The sequence below is a fragment of the Phalacrocorax carbo genome, chromosome 1, assembly GCF_963921805.1.
Source record: "Phalacrocorax carbo chromosome 1, bPhaCar2.1, whole genome shotgun sequence".
In the NCBI taxonomy this organism is placed as follows: Eukaryota; Metazoa; Chordata; class Aves; order Suliformes; family Phalacrocoracidae; genus Phalacrocorax; species Phalacrocorax carbo.
The window spans coordinates 191,394,780-191,414,479 of NC_087513.1; the positions used below are offsets into that span (position 1 = coordinate 191,394,780).

The 19,700-nt window shown below is 41.6% G+C and overlaps 1 protein-coding gene across 3 annotated transcripts in view; it reads left to right on the forward strand.

Moving 5' to 3' along the window:
• The first annotated feature begins 1,490 nt into the window (after nucleotides 1–1,490).
• Nucleotides 1,491–19,700, forward strand: part of DCLK1 (doublecortin like kinase 1) — a 256,342-nt gene continuing 238,132 nt past the window's right edge. For 2 of the 3 annotated variants that reach the window (XM_064441011.1, XM_064441012.1), the window contains exons 1-3: nucleotides 1,493–1,773; nucleotides 4,931–5,319; nucleotides 15,719–16,065. In XM_064441011.1, coding sequence (XP_064297081.1) covers nucleotides 4,944–5,319; nucleotides 15,719–16,065 — 723 coding nt within the window. In that variant the 5' untranslated portion in view covers nucleotides 1,493–1,773; nucleotides 4,931–4,943. Of the gene's footprint in view, nucleotides 1,774–4,930; nucleotides 5,320–15,718; nucleotides 16,066–19,700 lie in introns of all 3 variants that reach the window. The other variant, XM_064441013.1, reaches the window with a different exon arrangement.

Genomic DNA, 19,700 nt, shown 5'->3' on the forward strand with positions numbered 1-19,700 from the left:
AACAAAGGAAACAAGTGCAGCCAGAAGACTCCTGCCTGTGCTCTGTACTTTAGTGATTAAAGAACTCCTCCAGGACAATGAAGACACAGCAACAATTCATTTTTTTCCTTTAGGGAATCTCCTGTCTCCTAAGAGCCTATCTGAGGACTATTCTAGGGGAATAGAAAAGAAGGGGAGTGCTCCATCCCCTTCTTTTGAGCCTCTTACAGTTTTTGTAGACTGAAGGCTTCATTTGCCTTCAGCCAGATTAAGCAGGAGCCTCTATTCTGATTAGAGGTCTATCACTGGGAGCAGGGCACCCTGGGCTTAAGTCCCTGCTCCACTGATTGTTTCTGGATTTATGGATATAAAACACATAAATGGTCTGTAATACAGACACACAAAGCCATCTTTTGTCCTTCCCAACTGAGTGCCATAATCACAAGGTTACACACTAATTCCCCCTCTCTGATCTAATGCATTTTTAATTCTTTCAGAGTACAAAGTGGAGCAGCTTCAACAGAAGGGACAGACTGTGTTTTCTTCCCTTCCATGTCCCCCTGGACTGTGGGCTGTTTACCTGACAAGTAGAGGAGAGCTGAAGCCTTTGTTGCGCAAAGGAAAGGAAAGGTCCTTAACCTCCAGAATGTTTTAACCACTGTGATTTTTATATTAAAATGAAGAATAACCAAGCCTTTGAGGAGAAAGCTTTGAGGCTGAATTTTGTGTGAAGGCTGACTTAGCAAACATGCTCCAAGACCTGAGCAGCTCAGGTGAGAGAGGAATGAGTCAGTCAGATGAAGCCTGAGATGCTGTTGGACAAATATATCTTCTGGGAAATTTAGGTATAAAACCTGTAGCATGAATGGAGGTTAGTCACCCCCAAGGTCAGCTGTACCTAAGCGAGCAGTGTGAGGAAGCCTGGCTCCAGTTATAGTACATAAATTCCACATCAATCCCACCTTCAGCACTCAATCCCCATCACGGGGCTTCAGTGCCCAGGTGGGCTCTTGGTGACCAGGTGGGCTCTTAGCCTTCAGGGCCAGGCAAACCTCATGGAAATGCCAAGTGACACATCTGGTAAAAACACTTCTAAAGGCGTTTTTTGGACGCCAGGCACGTCCCTGCCCGGTGTGCAGCAGGCCCCGGTCAGGCCCATCGCACCGGCCAGCTCCCCGGGGCGGAGGGAGGCGGCGGGCAGGCAGCAAGCCGCCGTGTGGCCAGAAATTACCTCAGGGGGAGCCCACGGGAGGGTCACCGCCCGTCCCGTCCGGGCCTCCCCTCCGCGTCCCCGCCTGGGGCTGGCGGGGCTGGGGGCGCAGCGGGCTCCCCTCGCCCCCACCGCCCCGCGGACAGGGCGCGGTGCCGGAGGCGGCTCCGGCGGCCGCCCCGCAGCGGCGAGGGAAGAGAGAGCCCGCAAAGGGGGAAGAGAGGGGGAGACAGCGGCGGCGGCGCCGCCCTCTGGAGAGAGCGCCAGGGAGAGGCTGGTGTGAAGAGCCGCATTTCAATGAGGGCCGGGCTAATGCAAATCACTGCAATCGGCAGCAGCAGAAGAAAGGCGAAGCAGCTGCAGCCCGGGCTCCCCAGCAGCGCGCTCCAGCCAGGGGAGGCGTAACAAAGGCAGCGGAGCCGCTTTCTGCGGCAGCTCCTGCGATTAAAGCCGGTCGGTTGCTGGGGCGGGAGGGGGGGGCGCAGCCGTTCTTTGGCCGCTTCCCATTTCGAGCCGCCGATCTTCCCTCCGCGCCCCGCCGGCAGGTCTGAGGGGGAAGGTGCTCGCCAGGCTGCGGAGAACAGGTAAGCGCCGGGGCCGCCCCTCTCCCTCCTGCGCGGGGGCTGCGGGGCCTCCGTGTGGCGGCGGCCGGGGCGCGGCCGTCGGGCGCCCGCCGCGGCGCGATGCACCTGTGCCCATTGTGTGGGGCGGCGGCGGCCTCCGCCGGGCTCCGCAGCGCTTTCCCCGGGCGGCTCCTCCGCCGCCGGCGGCGCGTCGCCGGAGCCTGTACCGGGCGGCCGGGAGCGGCGGGGTGGGAGGCGCGGGCGCCCGCCGCCTCCCCCTGCAGCGCGCTCCGCCGAGGGGCGCCCGCCCGGCGGCCCGGGGAGCGCGGAAGGTGCGCTGCTTCCCCGGCGCTGCCCGGGGCCGGACGCACCTCGGTTCTGTCACGCTGCGCTCCGCGCCGCGCCGCGGGGCTGGATGCCACCTTCCGCGGGCTGGTTGTATTTCAAACCACGTTTCCCCTACCCCAGCGGAATAACCCCCCCCCCTTTTTTTTTTTTTTTTAAATTTTCCTGAAGCCGCTGCCGCATGTATCCGCGTTTTCCCCCCCCGCAGTGACTTCGAGGTCCTGCTGCTTTAGTCCCTGGATGGTCTTCGCCGGGTCCCAGTCACATTGCTGCATGATGTATTTTTTTATCAACATGTATGATTGTTTTATGTAATTGCTCACCCACACCTGCATTATAAATAATTGTTTAACAGATGTATAGGGTGTGAAGTGTTGGGCACGGTGGTTTTCCAGGGGTGTGTCCTTTCCTTTTTCTATATATCTATGTGTATGAGTATATATTTATATGCACACACACACGGAAACATCTGATCAGATCAAATTGTTTAGGATTTCTTTGTCTGCTCTGACCTTGTGGTTTGAACATGCTTTTCTGTAAATAGCAGGACTGGTGTTCAAGGGGAGCTCTATTTCTGTTTTAAAGGGCGTAATTGGGAATTACAGCCATTATTGATTAAAGCATAAGTGTGCGGAAGAAAGGGCAGTGACTCGCACTTCTTCCTCCTCCCATCCAAAATTAGTAAAGCTTAAAAAAGTATATCTTCATGTAAACTTGTTTTTCCTTTTTTGTGTCTGCGTTTGAGATGGTTTGAGCAAATGAAACAGCAGACCTAAGAAAAATCCATTTTTCTTGGCACAGGCATTGATTTTGAGATGCAGTTTCTGAATTGTGAGTTCTGGGATCGTTTCAATCTGAATAACAGGTTCTCATTGGATTTAGAAATGAAGCAAAGAAACAAAACAAAACACCAAACCCCAAAATATTTTTTAACATGGAAATGTTGGTGGTATAGTCTTGATCCTAAGCTGTGGCCACTAAGTGATATTTTGTATTTAACCCATAGAGAAGTGTCAGCGAAATGCCACAGCAGACGTTCTTGTTCTTTTCACTGAAGTGGGGTGTGTGGGTGTATGTACACTGAGGAGGAAGAGCTTAGCCTTTTACTTTTATGTGTGCGTATGTATATATTCTATGTTTAAATTTTCTTAATGCATATGTATATACTGCACCATATATATATGTTTGGTACCTTTAAAGTATTTACAAATATAAATGTTGCATATATACATAAGCACATGAGTCTGTGCCAGTGTAACAAAATAAGTTGTGAGGTGTAACCAAAGCAGGGTAATTTCCACCAAGACCCTGCGCTTGCAGTGGTTAGCCTTAAGTGCTTGTTCTAGTTAAGCATGTGAACAGCTCTGAGTTGTTGTTGGGCACATCCCCTACAGCTTTGCAGCATCAGGGTCCAGCTGTATAATCATTAGTTTAATACAAACTTCCGTAAGCTAAAGAGCATCTGTAAGTCTCTGTACTTCCTCCTGCTGTTTTACAGCTGGTCTGAGTATATTTTTTTTCCTAATGGTCACACAATTATGAGTGGTTGAAACAAAGCTTATGCTTGCTATTTTTTCTTTTTATTGGAAATCAATAAGAGGGACCACTTCTAAATTAGGTCTGTGTATCTGTGCTATAAATAAACTTACTGTGCTTTGCTGTTCTTCAGACAACTGCAAATCTAGGTGGCTCTTAAATCAAAAGAAACGTGCCTTCAACCTAATGACCTTTTGGTCAATTTTATTTTTGTATTTTTGTTTCTTTTAGTTGTGAAGATAGATGTGCAATTTCTAGCATTTAGTCTTGTGTTGGTTGTAAAAAGGAATGGAAGTACCTACTTCCTTGATTTAATTTCAGAACATGTGAACCTCCGTTTATGTGAACCGTATTGAACAACTGCGACCATTTCGGTCAGAGTTGATGGGTTTTTGTCACTGTCAAACATGAGAGATGCCAATCAATAATTTGCACATTGACACTGAATTTATCACTCCTTCAGTGATAGTTTTGTAGCCAAAAGAAGCTGTCAGCCTTAATCAATTTGAATATTAGGCCTAAGATATTAATAAAACCTCTTGCAAATTTTATGAAGCACTAAAGTAGCTTGCTCACTGAAAAGTACTACTTTCTCCCTCTAATCTTTTTTTTTTTTTTTTTTTTAATTTGATGACATTTGAGCATTTCTGTTGGTTCAGAGCATGCAGACTATTTGCACAAGGACAACAGAAGTAATTTATTACAAAGCTTAGGCTGTAGGAAAACCAGTGGTTGGAATACACAGGACTTTTGAACAGTGGGCTTGACCCACTAAGTCCACATACTGATTCTTATCACCAACCTGCAACATCTGTTCCTCAGAGAAGTTCTTAATTGCTTACTTGTTGGCAACTGGTTGCCCTTCTGAAATGGCACCTCTCGAGATCACGATTGGAACAAAGAGTTTAGTGGGGATAAATGGTCTAGAAGGCAGACTGGACTCAAATAGCACCTGAATATAACACGAAAAAAGGTAGAAAGTTGATGTGTTTGTTCTTTTTTTTCCAGTAGCTCAACTTCGTCACCTCATTTCAGAGTTCTTACTGAATTTGAACAAACACTTTTTAATGTTTGCATACTGCTAGCGGTTGGTTTCATAGCTTATAAACTAGGTTTTAGGGCATGGCAAGAGAGTTAGCTGGAAAGTGAACGTGTGAACATAGCATGGTTTCATTTTTCTTAACCTGGGAAGTAGTCCTCTGTAAGTTCCATATACAGAACATGAAGTCTCAAAGTGAGCTCCCTTAAAATGTGTAAGTTTCTTAAACTTTTTTCTCTTCTCTTGTCCATCCCTTAGGTTGAATTTCAAGATGTCCTTCGGGAGAGATATGGAGCTAGAGCATTTTGATGAGCGTGATAAAGCGCAGCGATATGGCAGAGGGTCCCGGGTAAATGGTTTGCCCAGCCCTACTCACAGTGCCCACTGCAGCTTTTACCGAACCCGTACTCTACAGACCCTGAGTTCTGAGAAAAAAGCCAAGAAAGTTCGTTTCTATCGTAATGGAGACCGGTATTTCAAAGGGATTGTATATGCCATCTCCCCTGACCGGTTTAGGTCCTTTGAAGCTCTCCTGGCTGATCTGACCCGAACTCTGTCCGACAATGTGAATCTGCCCCAGGGAGTGAGAACAATCTACACAATTGATGGCTCCAAAAAGATTTCCTCCTTGGACCAGCTAGTAGAAGGTCAGCAGTAAGATTTGGAGGTGTAAAGTTATGTTTGAGTCAGTGTTTGTCTAATCTGTTAAGTCTTCTGCAAATAGGTAATGGTATCATTGTTCTTATCGATTAAGAAAGGATCTTTGATGGTATAACTAGAATTGTGAATACCTTAAAGTGTGCCATGAAATACTGTTGCCTTGTTACTTATTTCCCTCTTGCTGAAAGTCTCTGGCCTTTCCCTTTCTGTTAACCTGGTGTTGATAGTCCTAGATCTTGAAGATCACATCCGCTGCTAGTTTTGAACTTGCATATTTAAAAATGCCAATGAGGCAACTTGTTAGAAGAGTAATGTTGTAGCCATGGTTCAGCTGGGGTAGATTGTAAACTCTTCTCCCTGTTGCATTTTCCTTCTCCTCTTCCCCAGTCCGTTGGTATCCTTACAGTGTTTTTAAATAAGGCTTATGTAACTGCATTATAAAGCATTACCAGTGGTTTGGTCAGAAGTGACTGGCCTTGGTCACTGTCAAACATTGGAGACGCCAGTTGCTAATTTGCCCATTGACACTGAATTTATCACTCCTTCAGTGATAGTTTTGTAGCCAAAAGAAGCTGTCAGCAGTGATCAATTTGAATATTAGGATATTAATAATATCTTTTACAAATTTTACAGATAGCTAAAGTAGCTTTTCCAGTAGCTTCTGGTTTGCAATGGGTTTCTTTTTGTGTGTGTAGGCAATAGCTTCTAGTATAAAACATCAGGATGTATAAGGTCTGAAAGCATTAACTTGCACGTGGCTGTAGCTGAGGTTTTTTTTTTTTATCAGTAAAGTTTAAATGCAGATGCTTGGCCAAAGAAAATAAAGGTGGAACGATTTTTTCCTTGTTGCTTCTGTCCTGCCCCTGGCCCCAGTGTGCCATGGGCAAACCTGTAAAGCATGGATCTATAACCACTGGCAGCCAATTTAGCGGTGTAACAAAGATTGTAATTTTTAAGATGATTTTCATTTTTAGCATTGGGTGAGAGAAATTGCAGTATCAGGATGTAACGAGAGGATCAGAAGAAGGCTAATGTGGGGAGAGAGAAGAAAAGGGCAATACTGACTAAAGTTCCTGAAAGACCATAGCATAGCAGGTGTTCATCTACCATTTCGTGTCCTTTAGGTGTCGTAGCAGAGGAAAGCTTTTTAAGCAGAAGTTTTGAGAAGAGAGTATTATTGATAATATTCCTTGCATGAAAAGGGGAGTAGGAGACATGAAGATGCTCAAAAAGAAAGTTGAAATGGTGGGGTTGTCCATGTAAGTAAGGGTTTTTGGGGTTAGGACTGTAGGTTTAGTGAAATGGAAAGGAAACTGGTCTTAAGATCAATGTTATGAATTACAGGGCAGAGTTAGAACTGTATTTGTCAGGACAGTATTTAATTGGTAGAAAAAATCAATTTCTGGGAGGAAAGACCAATATTAATCAACATCTGTTTAAAATCAGTGTTTGTGCATTTTATTCTCAGTAGTGGTATAAATAATTGTGCTTATTTGATTGGTACGCTCATCAGGAAGCAAGTATCATTGATATTAACGTTGATTTGCATGGTCTTTTGCTGCCGGTCAGAGCAGGTCTTTGAAATGAAAGAACTGAACGCAGAAATAAATTCAGCAGCCTATAAGATTGGTTTGTTTTGGCATTCTAGAGAAGAATAATACAGTTATAAATCAGTCAGTCAAAATGAATGACAGTACAAGAGCATAAGTTTATTTTAAAGAATGGCTTTGGGTTTTCTTTTAGTTCTGTGGGAATTTATTCCTTACCTTTTCAATGAACATATCCTCCCTGTGTATAGTTCAAGTTGGACAGTCTTATTTTCTTGTGTCATAAACAGCGGGATTTACAGAAATCAGTCTTTGTGCAAGTAGAGAGCTACATCATTATTCCACCTGAAAGGGGGCTTCTTAAAGTACTTAAAGGGGGCTTATAAGAAAGATGGGACAAACTTTTTAGCAGGACCTGTTGCAGTAGGACAAGGGGTAATGGTTTTAAATTAAAATAAGGTAGATTCAGACTGGATGTAGGAAAGACTTTTTTTTATGATGAGGGTGGTGAAACACTGGCACAGGTTGCCCAGAGAGGTGGTAGACGCCCTGTCCCTGGAAACATTCAAGTCCAGGTTGGACAGGGCTCTGAGCAACCTGATCTAGTTGAAGATGTCCCTGCTCACTGCAGGGGGGTTGGACTAGATGACCTTTAAATGTCCCTTCCAACCCAAACTATTTGATGATTCTGTCTATTTGCATAAAACTGCAAGGTGGGTTATTTTGTTCTGTTTTCGTCCTAGAGCTTCACTGTAGAGTACAGGTTCATACATTATTAGCTCACTGATGGTTTTTATGTGAGCCCCTTCCACTCTTTACTGTACAAATTTATTAGTTTGGCTAGTCTGGCATAGCATTAATTAGCTTGAAGCTGTGCTTTGTGTTTAAATAGTTGGAAAATAATTTTATTTTTTGCCTCTTGCCAAATGCCATTTGTGCTCAAACTACTGAAATATGAAACATTGCTTTCTTCATGGTGAGACTATTCCCTTACTGTATGAATTCATTTAATGAGACTGTTATGAATTTAGATGATTTTTTTTTTTTTTGGGGGGGGGGGGGCATTGATTTATAGTGATTACATTGTCAGGTAAATGTGTAAGGCCTTGACTTGGTGGTGTTTTTTTGCCTTAATGCCTGTGAGGAAGTTATTATACCTTTACCTTCCCATATGGTACATGAAGACAGAGAAGCACTAGCTCCTGGGGAAAACAAGACAGCAGCCACTGTCTTTCCTCCCAGAGCTAAATAACTAGAACTGCATGAAAGATAGTCCGAAAGGAAAAAGATTGTAAAGGAGCTGGTTTGCTTCAGTAATATTTAGATCTGATCTCATACAATTCAGAGCTGGCATGGATGTATGCTGGTATTGTAGGCTGTTTCGAGGTGCATGGACATATCTTCCCTTTATTTGAAACTAATGACTTCCCTAGGGTTTTGGGGTTTTTTTGAAGACTTGGGGCATGTAAGATTTGTTGGAATTCAATAACAAAGGCTATGTGCTGTTGTAAGAAGTTTCACATGCTCTGTAACTTCTCTTCTCCTGTCACCTTAGATGAAGGAAAGAATGAAATGGATTCAGGTCACCTTCTCTTTGTCAGACCTGATGTTCAGGACCCTCTTACCTTTAAAGAACCGTTTCCAAATGTGACATGACTTTATTCCCTAGGTATGACATGTAATCGAAGTATGTGGAAACAATAAAGATGAAGTTGCTCTTAAGGCAGATTGTCTAGCTGTAAACAAAGTCTCAGGAAAGGACTAAATGCCTTTTGCTTTTCCAAAAGTGTATCATCTTTAAAGCTGAAGGCAGAGGTGGACTGATGGGTCTTACCCCCAAAATTACCATTGAACAGTGCAACAAGAACAGTAATAGATTGGAATGAGCAGGATAACTCTGAAACAAAGAGTACTATTTACAGTTTTTACTTCTGGGGTCCTGCTACGTGGAACAAAGACCACAGAATCATTCCATAGCCAGAACTGCATCCCTTTCTCATTAATTTTTATCATAATATTACCTCAGAGTCCTGGGTATGTACCAGAATCAATTGTTTTAGTTTTCCACAATACCTACCACAAAAGATGAAGCATGAAAACACTGCAGCAGAGAACTGGCAGTCAAAGACAAACCAAAAACCCCAAACCACAAGGCTGAAAGAGTGTTGGGAAACAATATTGTCACATGTCAATATTGGGTGCACTGCCAAACAATTGTAAAGACTTGCATATGTGTATGCACATTTTGTGTAGGCATAATGGCAAAAACAGTTTAAAGGGATAATCTGAAAAAGAAAAATGAATGTTTCTCAGGGATTATCTCAGAGCTGCAATCCTCGTTGAAGGAGTGGTTTGAAAGAGCACAGATATACCAGTTTTAAAATCTGGTAATGGCTGTAACTGGCTAATAATTCTTGGGAGATGTGAACCTCACTGCAGTGGCAGAGGAGATGATGCGTCACCTGAGGACTGCAGGAAGGCCCTTGCGAGTGAAGGCAAGCAATTTGTATTCGATGCAGCAGTGAAGCTGCCTGCCAGTGGGGGGTTCAAAAGGTAGCGTCTCCTTGCTAAAGTGGTGGGCTGTGACAGAGTGAGTTCCTGACTTTTTTTTTTGAGGGTGGGTCTTGCTACTTCCACTGTCACCTTGTTCCTCTTAGCTTTTCCCTTTCCTACCTGCTGCTACTACTGCTTCTTCCTTGACTCTGCCACCTGCTCCAGTGGTGAGAAGCCCAGCCAGGCCAGACGGTAGGAATTGATTGACCTGGTCTCTCGTGCGCTCTGGAGCTAATGCTCCTTTTTGTAAGTTGTGCCTACCTCAGCAGCTGGGAATTGATGGGCTGGAAAGATTCATATGCATATGTAATATGCTATCAAAATAATAATGGTAAAATATCCATTTAAATGTTTGTAGAGCTGAATCTATGTGGACATTTGTTTATAGGATTGAATTTACACTGGATATTTACCATGGACTTGATCCAGGGCCATCAAAGTTAGTGAAACTTGGACTGGATCCCGTGGCAGAAATGCCTGCAATCCTTATATTGTTTGATAAACAAACAGCTGAATAATCCTTCTGCATAAAATGGTAGAGGGTTGTTCTGGCACTGTTTTTTGATTATTATATTTCATGAATTTGAGAAGATTCATCCATTAGCCAGTTGATTCACATTTTGTCTGCCTTAACTGCCATGGTTTCTTATTCTTGGTGCTTTCCAGTTATTTTTTTTTAAGTGTGTGCAATGCCTATCTTGCTTGTAGCAAGACTGTGAAATTTGGAGGGGCAGAGGGGAAGGACGTACGTCTTCATTTTTTCACTTGACTCTTGATGAGGGGGGAAAAAAAGAGAATTTTTAGTCAGGCTGAGCAGAAAGGATCATGTGCGAAAAGACCTTTAAAAGGTCTGGGAAGATCTGATTTGAAGTCTGGTGCATCTGATTGCTAGGTGAACATGGGTAGGTCAGATTTATTTCGTGTAGATGCTCTATCTGTTTTGCACTGTTGCATTTTTTCTGACACTGCAGAAAGACAAGGCAGCAGTAATGTAGTTTAAATAGGTTATTGCTCTATTAACTAATACATTAGGGAACTATCAGGTAGTAACTTATTTGGTTCAGGTCATCTTCCTTTTGCGATCTGCTCTGTGTGGTGAGAGGTAGTCAGAATTATTCATCCTTTCCCCTGAGAGATTGCACTTACGCCTTTTTGCATGTACAAAACCAAAGGGCAGAAGTGAAGAAGGGCAGGTGTGCCTGTTGCATGAGGTGCTGGGGGTGCCAGTCCTTTCCCTGTGCTCTTAATCTGTTTATTGGCCCATATGTTGGGGAAATGAACTGCTATGAATGACTCTGCACTGATCATCCTCACCAGGACGCCTCACCGCCGAAGTGTGAAATTACTGAAGTTCCTCCATCTCTGTTGGGCTCATAAATTAACTTTCCTTTCCTCGTCCGTACTCTCCTATGAGGAATCAACACTACTTTCAATAATTTGGCAGTCCTGCTTCCTCACAAGGAGGGGTTAGTTGTTGCCTCTATGCTTGCATGATTCAAACAGGTTCTCTAGGGTTTTCACCTAAGACCAGCTGGCTTCTTTATGAAGCCATTTTAGGCCAAGTCACCCTTAGCACAGAAAAGCAGTGCAAATAATATCTTTTAAGAGGTAATGCCTTGGTCATTCTTGTAATGAGAATATCAGCAAGTTGAAGGAAACAAACTAACTACTAATACTAATATGCCAAAGAGGGAATCAGCACTTGCATCAGGAAAGCTCCAGTACTTAAAGGCAGTGATTAAATGTCTCCTTAGCCAACCACCTTGTACACAGATATTTTTTTTCTCTATCTCTCTGCATAAACTGTGTTTTGGGATCTCTCCTACATGATTAGCTTTCTGATTAGCTTCTCAATGCTAAGATTTATTGTTCCACATGGAATTTCCTGAAGTGTTGAGCACTTGCACAACTTAAATTGTAGGATTACTGGTTCAAAACTGGCAACCAAGCACTGTGTACCTTTTTTTTTTTTTTTGTTAAGGGTTAAAGGGCTAAACCACAACAGTGGTGTGTTTCATTTGCACTGTTGCGATGAGGAGGCAGGAGGGCTGTCAGAAAAAGGATACGTTGTAAGATTTAGTGATGACTTTTTCCCCAGGTGTCAGATATCCCAAAACAGCTGGGAGCCCCCCTTTTATTTTTCTAATGGCTATTGATACTGTAATCAAGAGTAAGAAATTCATTAGTGACAGCTGACTGCACTATGAAATGCTTGCTCCTCTCTTGGGGAGCTGCAGTCAAAGAGACAATTTAAGTGGGCTGTCTTTTCTATGCTTTAATCCAGTATCTCCAAAGATTCCTTCTTCAACACATGTGTTCTGGTACAAATCTAGTGTTTGGAGATTCTCACCTTCTTCCTCTGGCTGCCAGTTAAACAAAGCCAGTGTTTGTGGGCTGTATTTGTGCTTAGGCCTTACCCAGACTAAGAACCTATGGTGCTTAGTGGGATTACCCCTGGAGGTGTATTTTCCTGGTGCTTTGGAGCTGGGAAAACCAACTTGCTGCTGGTGGTGCCTGTCTGTCGGTCACACCTTCTGTTTCCCCTCAGGTACAAGTCAGAGGGGTGAAGCTGTAGCCACAGATTACCAAAAATAAAAAGTTTTATTATGTACCAAAAAACCCACCAACCTTAAAACCAAAATTGTGTAATCACCTAATAGTTTTGGTGAGGAAGCAATAATTAAGGCAGAAGGTGGATGTATTGGACTTGTAAATCATGCCCCTTGTGAAACTTCTCTGCAGTCTTCTTTCCTTAGGATAACTGTGAAAAAGAAGAGGATGAAAATCTAGATGAAGGCTTTTTGTCTTTCTCTTTGAGATTTCCTCTGCATGTAAACACCACAAGAGCTAAAGGATTAGGCTAGACATTGAAATTTCTGGCTGCTCTCAGGGTGGGTCCCATGTTCAGGAAACTTAAGCTTATATTTGAGTGTTTGTAGTGTTTTGAGTGCTTAAAATTTGCTGGATGTCACCATAAAACAGGGTTTACTGACCTTAGGATCAGATATAAGATGCTTTTAGGAAATAGGGGTTTTATCCATTTAGTTTTTGTTCATAGAATCATAGAATGTCCTGAGCTGGAAGGGACCCACAAGGATCATCAAGTCCAACTCCTGTCCCTGCACAGGACAACCCCAAAATTCACACCATATCTCTGAGGGCATTGCCCAAGTGCTTACTGAGTATCATCAGGCTTGGTGCCGTGCCTGCCTCCCTGGGGTGCCTGTTCCAGGGCTCCACCACCCTCTGGGTGAAGAACCTTTTCCTAATATCCAACCTAAACCTCCCCGGCACATCTCCCTGCCGTTCCCTCGGGTCCTATCATTGGTCACCTGAGAGAAGAGATCAGCACCTGTCCTCCTCCTCCCCTTGTGAGGAAGCTGTAGACAGCACTGAAATCTCCCCTCAGTCTCCTCTTCTCCAGGCTGAACAAACCAAGTGACTTTAGCTGCTGCTTATACAGTTTCCCCTCTAAACCCTTCACCAACTTCGTTGCCCTCCTCTGGACTCTCTCTAGTAGCTTTGTATCCTTTGTACTGTGGCGCCCAAAACTGCCCACAGTACTTGAGATGAGGCCGTACCAGCACAGAGTAGAGCGGGACAATCGCCTCCTTTGATCGGCTGCAATGCAGTGCTTGATGCCCCCACTTATTCTTATAGGCCTGACCACTGTCAATGAGAACTGCAGTCCCTGGCTAACACCCCTGAAGGTGTAAGCCCCACTACTTTGCTTGAAATATAAGCAGTCTTAAATAACAGCATTATGGGAGAGGTGTCTGTATTTCTCTCTTCCTATAAAAGATACCTCTTACTAAAGATATTTCATCTTCAGCAGCCTTGGATTCTCTACCTCCAAGATATTCTGTAGCTACATATGAGCGTCTTCAAGGGAAAAGGAAATGTATCTTGGTGCAAATATTTTCTTGATGTGATATAGTACTGTTGGAAATGAAGACGGGGGAAAAAAGTTTGATGTTAAAACAATCCCATAACTTCAGTGATTGCATTGGTCTTTTTTATGGTCATTTACACAAAATTAGTTTTGTAATGAAGGGTGGACATGTGCTGTTAAATGCTCCAAGGAACCCAGGTAATCTTGAAATATAGCTGATATTAAAAATCATGTGCAATGCTATCCTTTCCGGAAGGGGAACCATAAGAATTCTTAATAAATGTAAATCTTCTGGGTACAATGTGTATGGCCATTTGTTTAATATGAAGACTTGCTTTTAAATAAATAATATTTAAATAAATAAATATTTCATGCAACTGAACTAACAATTTCTCTCATAGCACTGAACCTGAAAATCTGATTCTTATTTAAACACCCCCCCCCCCCAAAAAAAAAAAAGAGGTTACTAGTAGATTTTAAGTCTTACAGCAAACACAAGTGGAGACAAGAATAAATTTTGTTTAAAATTATGTAAAAGAAACTCCTGCAAAGTATTTTATAGAACAGGTATTTATTGACTGCAGTGCTATTCACAGTAGAATATATCCCCCGCCCCTACAAAATGCTGTTGATGTTTTTAAAAAAACTTGTTAGTTTTATGGATGTGGTGGTGTAGGTGCATTCTGACCTTGCAGTAATTGAGTAGCTAGTGCTAAAAATATTGGACAGGTGTATGGATAAAAGAGAATATGTACTCTTTGATCACTCCTGGATCATTACTGCGGCTAAGCCTTTCTGTTCTGATGTTACCATATCTATATCTATCGGTATCTCTCTCTCATATAAATATATATATATATATGTTTATACACACACACCCCCCAGATAAAAGGAAGAGCTTACCTTTGTCTCCTGTAAGGTTGGTGTAAGCGTTCCATCCTAGATTTTCTTAACACTTCAGATGTTACTGCAAAGAGCAGATTAACTTGAATTTACATGATGACTGGTAAGCGTTGGAATGCTTACTTCATCTCCCACTCTGTATTTTGGTCAGCTGTAAAAGAATGCCTTTTTTAAAAAACAAACAAACAAAAAACAAAAACCCAAAAATCTTTCCTTAGGGTAGGGATCATTAGGAAAATCTTTGGTTTATGCATGCTTTTTGGCATAACAGGTACAGCACTGAGTTTTGTTCTGTTTTTATTTTAGTACCTGAGGCTAAACTGCTAATGTGAAGGCCTCTATGCCGTTAGCATATGCTGAACTACTGAACCCAGAAGAATGAAAACATCTTAGATGTTTTTGCGGTATTCTTAAGGATAGGATTTTGCATTATTTGTAATGGAGTTTAACTGCAGGCTGCCAGAAGGTGTGGTCTTGCTGGATCTAGTATTGTTTTCTTTGCTGTTTTCTTTTGCAGCCAAAGGGTGAACTGGATCAGCTTGTTGTTGCAAGATTAGTATTGTCTTCTTTTATGTTCAGTCAGATTAATGAGATGATCCAAGCCTCCCAGTGCAACTGGCAGTGCAGTCGCTCAGTCAAGCTCAAGGGAGAGGTTGGGGGCACCCATGCAGGTGCCCCTTTTGCAGCAGCCTGCAGCTGGACTGGATTAAGGTGTTACTGAGCAGAGACATGCTGGCGTTTTCTGGCAATGTTATAGTTCCCCAGAAATTGTGTGGGTGTGGTAATTGCAAAAATATTTTATTGTAGATAATATTCCAACAGAAATACGAGCTATAATAATTTTTTCTTTAAATATGTTGTGAGGAGGACTCTGTAATTACTACTTGTTACCTTCTTGCCCCCCCATATTTTATGTTGGGTCAGTAGAATAATACAGTGAGATTTCTTGCCTGTATGTGTCCTGGTTTTATGCTACTTAAAGCTTTAAATAATCAAATGTTAACAAATCTCCTGTGACACTTTCCACCTTTTATAGGAAGTTATTCATAACCTATAGTTTTTGATAACACTTCAGAGGAAATAATATGAAATGTTTGGGGCCTGCTGTTTTGTTAGGAGTGGGCAATTTAAGCATGAAGGCTGGGGAACTACTGTGATAATGTGCTGGGGCTGGGCAGCTTATTAGATATGAACACTACTTACTGACAGCAGCGATCCCCACTACAGATGGTGTTTTCTGAAAAGAAAACTGCTGCTTTCAAGGATTTTGCAACAGCATTTTCTGAATGGTTAGCTGACGAGTGATCTTAAAAAGATATTTTATAGCCTGTAGCATCTGAGAGGGAAAGAGATAAATTTTTATGCACAGTAGATCAAGAATGATAATGAAAATGTTTAATAATTTGAGAAGGATTTGATTTGGTATTTTTCTGGTTTTTCCTCCCATACCCTTCAATCTGACTTGCTGGTCTGGCATTTTTGTTTCCACAGGGGAAAGCTATGTATGCGGTTCCATAGAACCCTTCAAGAAACTGGAGTACACGAAGAATGTAAACCCAAACTGGTCAGTGAATGTTAAGACAACTTCTGCTTCTCGTTCAGTGCCATCTCTTGCCACTGCTAAAGGAGGTACTCCAGATGCAAAAGAGAATAAGGATTTCATTAGGCCTAAACTAGTCACTATCATAAGGAGCGGAGTGAAACCACGGAAAGCAGTCAGGATTCTGCTCAACAAGAAGACAGCACATTCATTTGAACAGGTTCTTACTGATATAACTGATGCCATCAAGCTGGATTCAGGGGTGGTTAAACGCTTATACACACTAGATGGAAAACAGGTAAGAATTTTCATGATGATCATTCTCAGCATGAAGAAATATAATTTTCTGAAAGGAAAACAATAGTACTTCAGTAAAAAATTACTTTTCTCTAGAATATAAACTGGGCCTTCCACTGTTGATAGTGTACTTAAGATCTATGAGCACTTGAGGAACACACCACGAAGCATTACTCGGCTTCAGTTGTGGTCTTGCCATTTATGATAAATAATAGTTCTAAATCTGTCAGTCGAAAGTGTGATGTGGTTTTGGCTCTGCATGCCAGAAGCATAGGATGAAGGATGTAGTTTTAAAGAAGCTCATTCTGTTAACTTGTTTCAGCTTTTTCTTGCAGCAGTTTTACAAGTCATTGTACTTGCCTTTCCATAAACTGTAAGAACAAAGAGTGAGGACACATTTCACCATGATAAATGCAGGCCTACTGCTGCCCAGAGTGACCAAATGATGAGTTTTACTGCAGCTAGAATGGACTATGAAGAAGGTGCAAGCTTAGAAAATGAGTGAGCTTTTTCCCTTTTGCAGGAAAACAGGTAGGGTTATGTGTGGTGACCAAATTTATTGGTGAGTCTCTTGTAGGTTACATATTTCTTCTGTGAAATACCTTCAAGTTTCTCAGAGAGACTGTTTGTTCATCTTTCTACCCACATTTTATACCTCTATTATTTCTTCAGTTTAATAAGTTACATTCGTAAATGCAAGTATCTGCCTTATTTCTCTAGAGTAACCATTGCTCTAAATCAATTCAGGTCATGCTGAAATTAGTCTTGCCCTTCACCAGGTTAACAGCTTCTCCAGTTTTGCTATAATTAATACATGTCTGTAGATATATTACAAATGAAGTGAAAGACAAAAAGAAGTAAGACTACTCTGTAATATTTTTTTCTTGCCCCTCTATCCCCAAGTCCAATAGGAAGTCTCAAAATCTCACTCTACCGCAACTTAATAAGTCAGCAAAAGAGAGAAGGTATTTTCTCTGCCAAAAGCCTGATCTCCCAGATGGCGTCAGGGGCATGATGATGGATTTCTTTATTGCTAAACTCAAGCTGTGAATGATTACTGGGAGGAAATCCATGATAAATCCAAAATTTTTCCAGTAGTGTTTATAGTTGGGAACTTCTGTGACTCCTGTTGGAGCTTGGAAGGTTCTGGAAAAGCTTGTGTTCAGTGGTTAAATCTAACAAATCTGTGATTAAATGTTCATCACTAACTTAAAAGCAGTAAGATCTTAAAGCTCTGAGTGAAGGAAAGTAATTTACTATAAGGATAAGAGAATAAAGCTCTCCTAGGATTATTCTTTGGGAATGTAACTTGGAGAAAGGCTATTCTGTGCAGTCATCTCTTGTGAGTTCTTTTATGAGGCCAACTCTGGAATTGTACATCCATGGCAAATATTGATGGGTCCCATATATTGTTAGTGCAGATGGGCAGTGAGGTATGTATTCTGTTGCTGGCTGCTATCATTAGATGCCTCAGGCTAATCAGAAGAGAGTACTAGGAGTCAGAGACTTAACTGGGCATCGGAGTCAGGTGGTTGTCCCGTACTGATACTACACATTGAGGAACTGAGCTTAAATGCTCTCCCTGCAACAGCCTGATTAGTTGTGATCTTTTAATATGTATCTCTAAAAAACATTAATAAATATTATGCTTGGTTAAAAGGAATTTACATGGTGGCCTGTAAAATTTGATGACAATGAGCCTGTCTTGATGACAAGAGCCTGTCTTGATGAGACAGGTAGTTCTTGGACAGTGAGTACCTGAAGAAAGTTACTACTTCCAGTAACCAGTAGGTGTTTATTCTGGATTTCATGCATTTAACTTAGTTTTGTTAAAGTGTGTTTCTCCTTGTTACAAACACAGTGACTAGTGGTTTACTTGTATTTCCTTATAACTCCTGTCAGTATAACTCATGTCAAAATCTGTATTTTGACTTCAATGTTTCTGAAACTTTAGAATATAATTTAATTTGCACAAAAAGGGGCACAACATACAAATGTAATCTGATCATATAGCACATTGGTGACCTGCATTTAACATACTCTTGCAGTTCAATTATTAATGATTTCTCAAAGCACGATACGTTTCCTACTGTGTCTGGAATAGTATATGTGTATTTTTATGGATCTACTTATTTTTCCTACTGGTACAAGGAACCAATGCTGTGTGTACTCTTGAGGAAGAGATCTTCCTTGTAAGATACTGATGGATTTGAAGATGATGATGGGACTCTCAGAAGTGTTTAACAGTCTTATGAGCTCAGGCCAATATTAAAACCTACCTAGAGCGGGGTCTTGAAGTGTATTCCTTGCCAACTTTGCTGTGTAAGGAAAATAAAAATAGAATGAGTGGGTTTAATGGCTGCCTGTAGGAATTAAGATCATGAGGGCATGCATTTACTGTGAGTATTACTCTTTTTATCTTTAGAGTAAAAGATTGTTTAAGTGCATGAAAAGATACTGTTAGTATTAACCCTTAATAGTCTCAGGTACTTGTGCAGAGAAGGAACACTTTCTCATATATCTTGCTTTACTCTAGCTGCACCATTTCAGTTGGGTTTTTAACCTTCCCTTAACAGAAAGTGTCATTTTTAGTTTGTTGTGAATTAAAATATTGTTTTGTAAAAGGCAGTGTATGGACACATAACGCAAACATCAAGGGTACAAGCTGCCTGTGGAGATAAAGCCTGGTAGCTGTGTACTAACGTACTTCTAGAACAACACCGAAGACTAAAATGGGAGAATACTAATGAAGGTCACATATGACAGCAAAGTTGTGAAACAGTGCAATTTTTTAGAAGTGTTATGGTGTGTGTATTTGTATAAGGATTTACAATTTGCATGTTTAGACAAAGACTAAAGTTTGGACAAAAGTGCTTTATGACCTTGTAAGTCCTCCATTTGCTTTTGGAAGAACAAACATCTGGTTTATAATGAGACCTACTTATTTGAACAGGTGGTTTGTTTAGCTTAACTAGATGCAGTCATGCAAATTATTTTTCAGTGTATGCATTATGTGGTGGATTTGACTCCAGATAGCTAAGTGGTCAGTGGCAAAGATACCAAAATAAAAGTCACTATCTGATAATTTTTTTAAAAAAGATATTTCAAATCAAATTACCCTTACAAATATGAAATGCAGCTACTGTTACTTAAAGACATACCTTACAGTAGTGTGTGTGAGAAGCCTAGGGTGGAATGGGAGGAAGTCTCTCAATAACCTTTCTTTAAGCCATTAAAATTGTGGCTGCAAGGAGAGGGAGCATCAAAGTGCTGGAAAGCTTGGAGCTTCTTTCTTGAGTGTAATATGGTTTTGGTTTTTACTAGAACCCCACTCAAAGGAGGTATATTATGATACAAACAAACTCCCTTTTCTGTGGATTCCTGTCTATGAAGGCATCTAATACCTTAGTTTTTAAGAAAGAATTAATACCATTGTTTTAAGAAAGTACTCTCTCAAGAAAAAGAAGGCAACTGTTTATACCTACATCTAGATGGAGCATGTGGTTTTTTTTGTCATTTTCTTCTTAGCAAGTGGAAAACACTTGGTAATAATGTTCTGGTTTTGGCTGGGTAAAGTAAATTTTCTTCAGCGTAGCTAGTATGAGGCTACACTTTGGATTTGTGCTGGAAACAGTG